The 13,455-nt window shown below is 42.7% G+C and overlaps 1 protein-coding gene across 5 annotated transcripts in view; it reads left to right on the plus strand.

The window, feature by feature from the left end:
* Window positions 1-12,025, plus strand: part of LOC129834234 (protein kinase C and casein kinase II substrate protein 3-like) — a 32,982-nt gene extending 20,957 nt beyond the window's left edge. For all 5 annotated transcript variants that reach the window (XM_055899017.1, XM_055899013.1, XM_055899015.1 and 2 more), the window contains 7 exons: window positions 36-271; window positions 4,455-4,610; window positions 5,633-5,808; window positions 6,708-6,828; window positions 7,964-8,097; window positions 9,155-9,318; window positions 10,820-12,025. In XM_055899017.1, the coding sequence (XP_055754992.1) occupies window positions 36-271; window positions 4,455-4,610; window positions 5,633-5,808; window positions 6,708-6,828; window positions 7,964-8,097; window positions 9,155-9,318; window positions 10,820-10,935 (1,103 nt within the window). In that variant the 3' untranslated portion in view covers window positions 10,936-12,025. The remainder of the gene's footprint in view (window positions 1-35; window positions 272-4,454; window positions 4,611-5,632; window positions 5,809-6,707; window positions 6,829-7,963; window positions 8,098-9,154; window positions 9,319-10,819) is intronic.
* Window positions 12,026-13,455: the final 1,430 nt, after the last annotated feature.

Raw genomic sequence — 13,455 nt, forward strand, 5'->3', positions numbered from 1 at the left:
TGTCCGTTAACCCTGTGACTTCTCCCTACCCGAAGGGCCTCAGTATGGCACTCTGGAGAAGGCGTGGCATGCCTTCATGAATGCTGCTGATAGGCTGAGTGAGATCCACATGGAGCTGAAGGAGCACCTGGCTGTGGAGGACAGCGACAAGGTCCGTAACTGGCAGAAAGATGCCTTCCACAAGCAGATGATCGGAGGGTTCCGGGAGACAAAGGATGCAGAGGAAGGTTTCCGCAAGGCACAAAAACCCTGGGTTCGGAAACTGAAAGACGTGAGTGTTGCTCTACTCATTTAGCTTTTTTTAACCAGTTTAATCTTCATATATAATCAACCCTGAATGACCAATAATAGATTAGTTGTACATATTGTGGTTCGATCTGTTTTCTTTTATTAGGATCCCCATCAGCTGTTGCGAAAGCAGAAGCTACTCTTCCTGGGGTCCACACCAAATATGACATATTACAGAACATTAATGTTGCTTGTCCCGTGTGGCTCAGTTGATAGAACATGGGTCTTGCAACGCCAGAGTTGTGGGTTCGATTCCCACAGGAGACCAGTATAAAAATGTATGCACTGTAAGTCGCTCTGCATAAGAGCATCTGCTAAATGACTGAAAATGTAAAAAAATAATAATAAGTAATTGACAAGAACATTCTCATCCATTTAAAAATGGCACACAGCTTACATACTTTTGTGTGTATACAGTGGGGAGAAGAAGTATTTGATACACTGCCGATTTTGCGGGTTTTCCTACTTACAAAGCATGTAGAGGTCTGTAATTTGTATCATAGGTACACTTTAACTGTGAGAGACGGAATCTATAACAAAAATCCAGAAAATCACATTGTATGATTTTTAAGTAATTAATTTGCATTTAATTGCATGACGTAAGTATTTGATACATCAGAAAAGCAGAACTTAATATTTGGTATAGAAACCTTTGTTTGCCATTACAGAGATCATACGTTTCCTGTAGTTCTTGACCAGGTTTGCACACACTGCAGCAGGGATTTTGGCCCACTCCTCCATACAGACCTTCTCCAGCTCCTTCAGGTTTCGGGGCTGTCGCTGGGCAATACGGACTTTCAGCTCCCTCCAAAGACTTTCTATTGGGTTCAGGTCTGGAGACTGGCTAGGCCACTCCAGGACCTTGAGATGCTTCTTAGCCAGGGCAACTAAAGAGTGGCTCCGTGTGTGTTTCGGGTCGTTGTCATGCTGGAAGACCCAGCCACGACCCATCTTCAATGCTCTTACTGAGGGAAGGAGGTTGTTGGCCAAGATCTCGTGATACATGGCCCCATCCATCCTCCCCTCAATACGGTGCAATCGTCCTGTCCCCTTTGCAGAAAAGCATCCCCAAAGAATGATGTTTCCACCTCAATGCTTCACGGTTGGGATGGTGTTCTTGGGGTTGTACTCATCCTTCTTCCTCCAAACACGGCGAGTGGAGTTTAGACCAAAAAGCTCAATTTTTGTCTCATCAGACCACATGACCTTCTCCCATTCCTCCTCTGGATAATCCAGATGGTCATTGGCAAACTTCAGACGGGCCTGGACATGCGCTGGCTTGAGCAGGGGTACCTTGCGTCCGCTGCAGGATTTTAATCCATGACGGTGTAGTGTGTTACTAATGGTTTTCTTTGAGACTGTGGTCCCAGCTCTCTTCAGGTCATTGACCAGGTCTTGCCGAGTAGTTCTGGGCTGATCCCTCACCTTCCTCATGATTATTGATGCCCCACGAGGTGAGATCTTGCATGGAGCCCCAGACCGAGGGTGATTGACCGTCATCTTGAACTTCTTCCATTTTCTAATAATTGCGCCAACAGTTGTTGCCTTCTCACCAAGCTGCGTGCCTATTGTCCTGTAGACCATCCCAGCCTTGTGCAGGTCAACAATTTTATCCCTGATGTCCTTACACAACTCTCTGGTCTTGGCCATTGTGGAGAGGTTGGAGTCTGTTTGATTGAGTGTGTGGACAGGTGTCTTTTATACAGGTAACGAGTTCAAACAGGTGCAGTTAATATAGGTAATGAGTGGAGAACAGGAGGGCTTCTTAAAGAAAAACTAACAGGTCTGTCAGAGCCAGAATTATTACTGGTTGGTAGGTGATCAAATACTTATGTCATGCAATAAAATGCTAATTAATTACTTAAAAATCCTACAATGTGATTTTCTGGATTTTTGTTTTAGATTCCGTCTCTCACAGTTGAAGTGTACCTATGATCAAAATTACAGACCTCTACATGCTTTGTAAGTAGGAAAACCTGCAAAATCGGCAGTGTATCAAATACTTGTTCTCCCCACTGTATATAGTGTATGTGGACACCCGTTCAAATTAGCAGATTTGGCTATTTCGTCCACACCCAGGTGTATAAAATCGAGCACACGGCCATGCAATCTCCATAGACAAACATTGGCAGTAGAATGGCCTTACTGAAGAGCCCATTGACTTTCAACGTGGCACCGTCATAGGATGCCACCTTCCCAACAAGTCAGTTTGTCAATTTCCTGCCCTGCCAGAGTTGCCCCGGTCAACTGTTAGTGCTGTTTTTGTGAAGTGGAAATGGCTCAGCCGCGAAGAGGCAGGCCACACAAGCAGAACGGGACAGCCGAGTGCTGTAGCACGTAAAAATAGTCTGTCCTCGGTTGCAGCACTCACTACCGAGTTCCAAACTGCCTCTGGAAGCAACGTCAGCACAGTAACTGTTCGTCGGGAGCTTCATGAAATGGGTTTCCATGGCCGAGCAGCTTGTGATCACCATGCGCAATGCACAGTGTCGGCTGGAGTTGTGTAAAACTCACCGCCATTGGACTCTGGAGCAGTGGAAACGCGTTCCCTGGAGTGATGAATCACGCTTCACCATCTGGCAGTCTGACGGACAAATCTGAGTTTGACGGATGCCAGGAGAACGCTACCTGCCCCAATGCATAGTGTCAACTGTATAGTTTAATGGAGGAGGAATAATGGTCTGGGGCTGTTTTTCATGGTTTGGGCTAGGCCCCTTAGTTCCAGTGAAGGGTAATCTTTATGCTACAGCATACAATGACATTCGAGACGATTCTGTACTTTGTGGCAACAGTTTCTGGAAGGGCCTTTCCTGTTTCAGCATGCCGATGCCCCTAAGCACAAAGCGGGGTCCATATAGAAATGGTTTGTCGAGATTGGTGTGGAAGAACTTGACTGGCCTGCACAGGGCCCTGACCTCAACTCCATTGAACACCTTTGGGATGAATTGGAACTGACTTGCTGCACCCTCGACAACTACTGTGATTATTATTTGACCGTACTGGTCATTTCTGAACATCTTGGACATGTTCTGTTATAATCTCCACCCGGCACAGCCAGAAGAGGACTGGCCACCCCTCATAGCCTGGTTCCTCTCTAGGTTTCTTCCTAGGTTTTGGCCTTTTCTAGGGAGTTTTTCCTATCCACCGTGCTTCTACACCTGCATTGCTTACTGTTTGGGGTTTTAGGCTGGGTTTCTGTACAGCACTTGAGATATCAGCTGATGTACGAAGGGGTATAGAAATAAATTTGATTTGAACGCCGACTGCGAGCCAGGCCTAGTCGCCCAACATACGTGCCCGACCTCACTAATGCTCTTGTGGCTGAATGGAAGCAAGTCCCCGCAGCAATGTTCCAACATCTAGTATAAAGCCTTCCCAGCAGAGTGGAGGCTGTTATAGCAGCAAATGGGGGACCAACTCCATATTAATGCCCATGATTTTGGAATGAGATGTTTGTCGAGCAGGTGTCCATATACTTTTGGCCATGTAGTGTATCAAAACATTCACATGAAATATCTAGGTCAAATAGGGGAGAGGCGTTGTGCCGCAAGGTGTTGCTTTATCTGTTTTCTGAAACCAGGATTGCTGTTGATTTACGCGATGGGAGTTCCATGCAATAATGGCTCAATATAATACTGTACGCTTTGAATGTGTGTGTCAGAGCTGTGTGTTAGTTGAATATGCAAACATTTAAGAATTTTCAACACTGACTGCGTCCCTCCTTTCTATAAACAGCCTCGCCTCAGCTCTTAGCCAAGAGAGACTATTTATATTATCCCTCTGATTACAATGAAGAGCAAGATGTGCCTCTGTTCTGGGCCAGCTGCAGCTTAACTAGGTCTTTTCAGCACATGACCACGACCGGACAATAATCAGCATAAGACAAAACTAGAGCCTGCAGGACTTGCTTTTTGGGGTGTGGTGTGAAAAGCATTTTATTTGTTATTGACAGAACTTGCCCCATCTTTACAGCCATTCAATCTATGTTTTGACAATGACCGTTTGCAATCTAAGGTAACACCAAGTAATTTGTTCTCATCGATTTGTTCAACAGCCACACTATTAATTACCAGATTCAGCTGAGGTCTAGATCCTAGGGAATGACTTGTACCAAATACAATAGATGTGTGGTTGGTGATGTAAACAGAGGAATTCCTCTGTCCAAGGTGGAGTCGTCTAAGAAGAGTTACCAGCAGGCCCGTAAAGAGGAGAAGACTGCTTTGACTCGCGAGACCCATGCCAAGGCTGACCCCACCAAGTCACAGGAAGAGGTCCGCAAATTTACCGACCGTGTTGAGAAATGCAACCAGGAAGCAGAGAAGGTACTGAAACTCCACATATGTGAACAATAAGTGTTCATCTAGGTAGTCATCAGGTTCCATAACATTTATTTTAGTCAAGAGGCTTGAGGTCATTTCGTTTTTTTTCTCTTTTTTTTTTCTTACATGCTGTACTTTAGCTGGAATCCTGAACCTTTATTTGAACCTACTGTTAACCCATGAACACAAGTAACAAGCCAACCTCTTGAGCGTTCAATATGTGTTTTTCTACCAGCCTTATAGGTTCAGCTAATGGGACCGACCAGTCTAAATAGCGGATCTGTCGGTGGAATTGGTGCAGTTACAAAGCTTTGTTTTAGTCGGTGTGCTGTCTAGAGGCAGCCTGTCGTCAAGTGTGAAATTGTGGGTGGGGAAGCGCATACCGACGCGCCTTTTTTTTTTTAAACATAACTGTTTGGCGTGATGAGGCTTGTCAGGTGGCAGCCTTGCAGTGACAAGCAGAAAGACCGAGAGCTCTTGTTTTTTTTGACTGGCTGGATCTGTGGAGGCTGTTAGTCTTCCACCATGTCTAAACTATAATGAGCTGTAGGAAGTGCACTGTAAGGTCCCATTGAAGTTGAGTTCGTAATCAAAAGCTTTCCTATAAACAGAGCTCCACCTAATTTAAAATGTAGGGATAGTTTGTAAAAAAAAAATTAATTTTATACAGTAAGTCCTGAGAAACTGGATTTGTCGGTTTACTTGTCCACAGCTAATCTCTTGAGACTACACCCCATAACGGCTCTCTGTTTGCTCAGGGACGGAAGGCTCCTTCTCTGATAACCAACATGCCGAACATCATTAGCCACACCAAAGCCAAGTGCTTCCTGGCATCTGACAGGAAGTCTTTCAAATTTTATAAATATTTCAAATGGTATAACAGGACAAAGTACATAAACGTATATGGCTAATGCGTTTTTACCAATTACTCCCATTTTTTTTTTGTGCACGTAAAGATGGCGATGCTGTGATCTGTGTCTGAAGCTAGATGTATAGTTGGTTGTGTGTCTGGTTTTTAACTCCAGGCAAAGGAGCGCTATGAGAAGGCTTTGGAGGAGCTGAACCGCTGTAACCCACGCTACATGGAGGACATGGAGCAGGTGTTTGAGATCACCCAGGAGGCCGAGAAGAACAGACTGTGCTTCTTCAAGGAGGTCCTGCTGGACATTCACAAACACATGGACCTCTCCAGCAAGGATGGGTATGACAATCACACCTTCTGCTGACTATTACCTCTACCCTTGTAAGTCAACTGTGAAATATCTTGAGTGAGGTCATCTTTTTAGTTTTCTGGACACATCTATTTATAGTTAACAAACGTATCTTGGTTCATAAATATATTTCTTCAAAAATCAATCTTCCTCGTCTTGAGTTGGGCGCTGGACATTCTTTGCCGCTTACAGGTAGGACGTTAAGACATTAGTCATGTTTAACAGTTGCATAAATTGCACAAGATTGACCAGTTAACTTTGGGCATCTAATAGTGCAACTAATTCGTAGAATTAGCCTACGTTTCTGTTCAACAGTATGTGTACACAAGGAGGGAATGTTCAACCGCTGGTGTTGTCCATTAACTACCAGTCTTTCATAACAGGTCCTTACTCTATTTAGACAAGGGCCAGGTCACCATGGAACTGTTGATGGTTGGTCTGGCCTTCCGGCTGAGCAAATATTCAGTGGAATTTAGCCACAGTCTTATCGCTTGGTATTACCAAAGATTGAGACGAACCTAGTAAAGTAAGAGTTGATCTATGTGTTTGACTGGATAAAGTCCACCAATCCCACAACAAAAACACACATTCCAACAAAAATGTTACTGTGATTTCAGTTTTATTTGTGGAGCTCAGCATATCCTCCCCTTTTTTTTTATGGTAGAAAGTATTTTTTTAATGTTTCTATAATGAAATGTTTTTGGGAACGTGTGCCCTCATTTTTCCACATACCCCTGTTATCCTGTGTATTCATACCCAAGATGTTCACATTAGATAATTGCGCTTTGCATCCGCACACATGTTGAACCATCTTGCTCATTGACCACAGTATTGTGTTAAGTGCGGATAATGTGACTCCGGTGATTTAACAGAGGAATTTGTCCCTTAGATTCAAGGTCCTGTACCGTGACCTGGGCCAGACCATCACTGCAGCCAATGACAGCGAAGATCTGAGGTGGTGGAGAAACACCCATGGGCCTGGCATGAGCATGAACTGGCCACAGTTTGAGGTGAAGGACATTGTCTATCTAACCTGTTTATGTAAACAAATTGTCTATTGACTTTGAGCAAACATGAGTTACAATGCAAATTGCATACTGTAAGCTTATAATAATAAATATGTTGCCTACGTTTACTGATTATCAAATGGTATATATGAAACCCAAATCATCTGGTAAAGAAATGTTGTAAAAGGTGTTCACTGTTCATATAAATAAGAAATCTTCCCCATAGAGCCATATTGAGCTTTTGCTTAAACTGTTGGTAAATTCCAAATTGGGATGACACTGAATGGGCCCTTGTGTGACATGTGGACCTGAGTTGGTTCTGAAATGCTGTAGTGCGTTCTCAGAGCTGAAGCCTGCGCTGACCACCCCACACACTGCCCAAGGTTCCTAAGAACTGTCCATTTTTAAAACTGCTCCTCAGTCACCACCTTAACTCTACTGCATATGCAGGAGGCAATTTTTCTATTTTGTGGAAAATTCCAGCTACTGTGAACAAAAAAAATCCTCTACTTCATAATGATCAATTTAAAGCTGGCGATAGCTGGCTGGCACGCAGGAACATGTTGATCTGGAAACCGGCATTGGTTTACAGTTCCAGGCAAAGCCACTGTGACGCTTGTGGAGAATGAGGCAGCTCTCCCCTGTCGCCTTAGGAATCTTTTGGCATTCCCACTGGTTTTCCCCAGACACAGGGGCCCCTTTGTCCTGGCTGGGAAGCAGCATAGCTCTCTGTAGTGGATCCAGCACTAGGCACAAGGCTTCAAAAGCCCTCTGGTTATTTAGTATCATCCCAAAGATGATGCATCAACATGTGACTGGCGAAACTGTATCCTCAGTTAACTGTTTTTGTATTTTTTTTCTCTCTGCTTTTCATTTGTATGGTGATTTGGTTTAGATTACAGGTCTGTGAGGTGGCTGTTCTTTTGTGGTGTTTGGGTGTGGTTTTGACGGCATTGATTAAAAAAACACACTAAGCCAGATGAGTACAATAGATATTTCACTCGGTGTTCAATATAAACTATACTGTTTAGAAGAAGCCTCTATGTGTGAGTAAACGGTATGTTACCAGCTGGTGATAGTTAGAAAACATAAAATAGTTCCATGCTTTTTGAAGTCTCATATATAATTGTTCGTCCAGGAATGGTCCCCTGAGTCAAACCGCTCCATCTCCAACCAGAAGGCGAGGAACAGCCGGGCGGAGGACGTGGTCACCCTGACCAACATTGTCCCTTCAAGCGAGGAGGCACCCCAGACCCCTCAGGAGACCACCAGGTAACTGTGCGCTCTGTGACCTGCACATGACCTATCCGCCCTGCACCATCACTGTAGCTTCTGTACCAAATGAGTTGTTCAAATGTAGAGCTAGAGATGACTCTTTGTCCGACTCCACCACTATTCATGAATTGTCTTCTCAGCTTTAGGACAGGTACTTAACAATGGTAGTGTGTCATTCCTCTTCTATAATACAATAGCTGCCTTGTGCATGGAGCAGGAAAGACTAATAATAGTAGTGGAGTACTGTGTCTTGTTATTCTGACTCACTGTTCCCACGGGACAAGGGATGTTTGAGGAGTACTTTATTTTTTATATGTAATAAAGAATTAACACTGGTACTTGAGGCCAAGTGTTTTGTTTTTTTCAATAACATAACAAACAAAAGGTTGACATAATTATTCTTATGTTAACTTCCTGTTTGTTTGCGCCAACGCTGGTTTGCTCCAAAGACGTATACCTCTGAGGTGTTTAAACTCCAATTCTTCCAGCTTTTTGAAAAACTGTGTTTGGCTTCTGCTACTATATTTGTCTTGCGTTCTTCACTCCATGGGGGACCACGGTTACTAACTTCCTGTATCCTCAGAGAGCTGCGGCCTCTAATTAGTGTTTGTACTAGTGCTGAGTCAGAGGCCTTGTGTCTGTGCCTGTTTTCATGCGTTTTGAATTTAACCTCCGTGTTCTGTTAAACATACATACACCCGTCACCGTAGATGGTCATACAGTGTCGCTCTAACTTGGCGTGTGAGCACGGAGATCAAATGAAGGTACATTGATTTAATGTGTCACCTTTCATAGAACTTGTTGGGGGGGGGGGGGAAACCTGTGTTGGTTGAAGTTATTGCTACAGTGATGTAACGCGGGGCCATGTATTCTCATTATAAGACATTTTGTTTGATTTCTGGTTGAAGTCTCCATGTATGGAATCTAAAATGACACTTTCATGGTTTTCTTCATACAGTCCTTGTAGGACTACACAAAGTAATACATTTGTTTAGGTTTTTTTGGCAACGTATACTAACCCTCTGCTCTTTTTTTCCCCCTTTCCTGTCAACAGAGGGGTGAAAGACTACTCATCAGACTGGTCTGACGAAGACATCCCCAGAAAGGTCATCGCTGCTAATGGGTTAGAGAAGGAAGAGGAGAAGGTAGAAGGTGTACGAGTTAGAGCGTTGTATGATTACACTGGGCAGGAGGCGGATGAGCTGAGCTTTAAAGCAGGTATTAATCCCTACTAATGCTTATTAATGTCACTGGACATCAACACAGACACACACACACACACACGAGGACCAATGTCTGCATGGCAGCCACAGCTCACTTTGTCTTGTTAAACTAGTGGCGTGGATATTAATTCACCATTTGTGGGAAAATAATAATTTGTTAATTTGGTCAAAACATGGTGAAAAGTTAAGGACAAACAGTGGGAGAATTAATACAAGTGTGATTTACACAACATGAGCATCAGATTTGAAGACACTGCAGCAATATAATTTGTATCCTACCACTTACCTTTAAAAAAAAAAAAAAAATGTATGTATTGGATAGGATCAGCCTTGGTTCCCGTTGGTCTGATTTATTTCCTGATATATCCTTTATCATTTTCATAGGATATCCTGTTTGAAACATTATTGTATTTACAGCTTTGGTTGAAGATACTCATCCTAATGCTGGATGTTTAACATTCAAAATGGATGTGTACATAATAAGAATGCAATAAATGGTGTGTCAAGCTAAATGCGTATCCTTTTTACACTCCTACACCTCAACACTGCAGGTAAGTATTGCAATTGATAGTCATGACGATTATGGTTTTTGAAATGTGTATGAACTACCTTGAACTGAACCACGTCATTGGTCGAGACTTCACAAAATGCACTTCTTTATCCTAGATGATTCCTGCCAGCCGAAAGGCACAGGGTAACGTTGTTCGTTATTTGGATTAGCAGCTAATTCCCATGATCACGACGACCCCAGGGGGACCCCCTTGTTATGCTAGTGAAAATAAAGCTGTCGTTAAGGCAGTGCTTGGCCCCTCTGATTGGTGGGGTCACACTCAAAGTCTCCCTCCCAGTGGAGCTTAACCAGTCTGAGCCCCCGTTAGAGCCCAGTCTAACTGCGAGCTAATGTCCTTGTCTGGGGCGATCTCCTAGATTAGTAGATGTCTACACAGAGGGAGGTCGTGTACCCTTAGATTTGGAGAGGATATTGGTTAATAGGAGTTGAATTGCCCATGTAGAGAGGTCTTAGTAGACCTTACTTTAACTCTGATCTGCACTGTGGCCTTGCTTTTGGTCTACTTTGGTTCCAGTCTTGAGGGATCACAAAAGTCCAAATGTATTTGAAACAGGGCAGGGGGTTAACAATCCTTTGGAGAAGGAATAAGCCCTTACACAATAAGCTGTTGCTTTCTTGAAGAGCACCTCAGACTAAACTAAGAGGTGATATAGTCAATAGTAAGTAATTTCATTTGGATATGGCGAGAACATGATGTACACAGGTAATTATGTTGCCGCCTTGTGGTGGTCCCTGTAACAAAACTGAGATTCAGAAGTCCAGTACATTATATGGATGAATTATGGTGCATGAAATTGCACTGAAGATGTTTCACACTCCCAACAGGTGTTGTCAGTGGAATATTCTAGAAATGCATGGGACTGGAAGAAACGGTGTGAGTTATTATTAAGCATGTTCCCCTGTGCTTTCTGCTCTCATCACTCAGGTGAAGAGCTAATGAAGATGGGTGAGGAGGACGACCAGGGCTGGTGCAAAGGGCAGCTGGCCAACGGAGATGTGGGCCTTTACCCTGCTAACTACGTCCAGGTCGTCACATCCTGATGACCCACCCCCTTCCTGGGCCAAAAAATGCAGCCAATGGTACCACAGAGTACAGACATCATGAGAATTACCGACAGCAACACCAGCGCAGACAGTCCCCCAGAAGACTGCTTGTTGTATTTGTCGAGACAGCTGTTGCTCTTAATTTCAAGAATAATGAAACGGGAATACAGTCCAAATTTTAAAACTGTTTCTGTAACTACTAGAGGAGTAATACCAATAATGGAGGTCATTATCCCATGGACTTTATCCTCTGTTTGTGAGAGACATAACCAGTACAGTGCCTTTTGAAAAGGATTCCAGGGAAGGATGTTTGCAGAGCTCTCCTCTGCCATGTGACTGGCAGCACTCGGCAGTGGTTTAGGCTGGGTGACGATATGAGCGACCCCTGGAGGATAGGATGGTACACAGCAAGTTAACGGATCACGAGAGGGTGCCTCTGCAAGGATGCAGAAACGATCTCACACTTCAGTTGTGCGTCAACTTTTGACATTTCAATAGCTTTCACTCGAATCACAATTCAAGTATTTATTAAGATGAGATGGTATGCACAGTTTATCACCTGTTACTTGCGGTTTCTTTATATGTTGTGTACTTCACATGTTCATTTTCCCTAACTTTTAGTATGTAAAAGTACGTAGATACACATAATATTGATAAGGGTATGTTTGGGATAGTTAGTAGACTAAGGTTACAATGCATTCAAACCCACATTGGTTCGATGTGCTTGCTTTTCTTTTCAGTCAAATAGCCATACTTGTTAGATGAGGGTATGAGAGTAATTCCATATCGCAAATTTTTACCTACAGTCACTTTTATTAGCATTTTAATTTATTTTTCTTGTTTAAATCATTTTAATTATTTTTTGCATATGAACTAAACCAGGGAGAGTAAGACTTGTATAAGTTGATTTAAACCTGTGGGAAGAAGTGAGATGCAGATGTGTACAGCTATGAGACTGTTTTGAGGGCGATGTGAACATGTCTGTCTCCACTGCTCTGCGCTCACTGTGAACATGGTTTTACATGAAACTACTAACAAGCAACAAGCTAATCTATGTACAATTCAGAAATAAACCGTTTAAATCATATCCCAATCCACCAGCTGACTTTCACTTTTTAATCAAGTATTGTCGAATGGGTTCTTATGCTTGGAAATGAGTTGTGAACCACAACCATCTGTCTGGAGTTTAATAGAAAAAGTGAGATGAAGTAAATATCACATTTTCTCATTACACATCTTACTGAAGGATACTTTTTAAGACTAATGTCTAGACATTCATTGGTGAACCATGCCCTGTGATAAGCAGAATGGGGATTTACTATAAACCAGTGAAAAAACAAGCCATTAAAATGACTGTTTGTCACATGGGCATAAAAATATTGGAACTTCCTGGATATTAGTCTGCACATTTGTAGTAGGTAGTAAATCTACATTTGCGCTGATAACAGGACCTTGAATCCCTGGCATTCCCTGGAGTAGTGTACAGAACCATTTATATAGAATACATTTCCTTCAATGTAGTGACTGAGTTGCTTTGCAATAGCATGGGACTTGTGTGTTCGTTTGAACCAAAACATAATGAAAACAAAGACGGTGTTTACAGTAATGATGGTTATTGTTTGTAAACGAATTCTGAAATCATTTTATTTCTAAGGGATGTATGTATTGAAGTTGATGTTTGAATGTTAAAGTTTAAAAACTTGAATATAAATGCAAAAAATAGTGTGAAAAGCATCAACTGTAAACCATCGTTTTCATACATACACTGAGTATACATAACGGCAACACCTGTTCTTTCCATGATACAGACGGACCAGGTGAATCCAGGTGAAAGATATGATCACTTATTGATGTTACATCCACTCAGTGTAGATGAAGGGGAAAAGACGGGTTAAAGAAGGATTTTTTAATGCTTGAGACAATTGAGACATGGATTGTTTATGTGCCATTGAGGGTGAATGGGCAAGACAAAAAATGTTGATTTTGAACGAGGTATGGTAGTAGTTGCCAGGCTGACCGGTTTGTGTCAAACCCAACAGCATTGCAGTTCTTTTCACGCTCAACAGTTTCCCGTGTGTATCAAGAATGGTCCACCACCCAAAGGACATCCAGCCAACTTGACACAATTGTGGGAAGCAATGGAGTCAACATGGGCCAGCTTCCCTGTGGACCGCTTTCGACCCCTTGTGGAGTCCATATCCCGGCGAATTGAGGCTCTTCTGAGGGCAAAGGAAGGTTTTCCTAATGTTTGATGTACATGGCAATTTAGAGGACGGATTGTTTTGGGGGGGTGCATGTCTGCAGACTATTTTGGCTGCACATGTCTGAGATGAGTGTCATTGATTTATAAAGTGTCAGGCAATTCAAAATGATTTATCTAAATCATCTGTCAGGATATATTTATGGTTTTTCTATGTTTATTCCACAACCAAAACCATTGATATTTTCAAAGACAATTTTATTTGGTGGAAGAACTATTTATATTAAATGAACTCTGGATTATGGCTTTGACAAATG

This window comes from Salvelinus fontinalis, chromosome 35 (genome assembly GCF_029448725.1).
Source record: "Salvelinus fontinalis isolate EN_2023a chromosome 35, ASM2944872v1, whole genome shotgun sequence".
In the NCBI taxonomy this organism is placed as follows: domain Eukaryota; kingdom Metazoa; phylum Chordata; class Actinopteri; order Salmoniformes; family Salmonidae; genus Salvelinus; species Salvelinus fontinalis.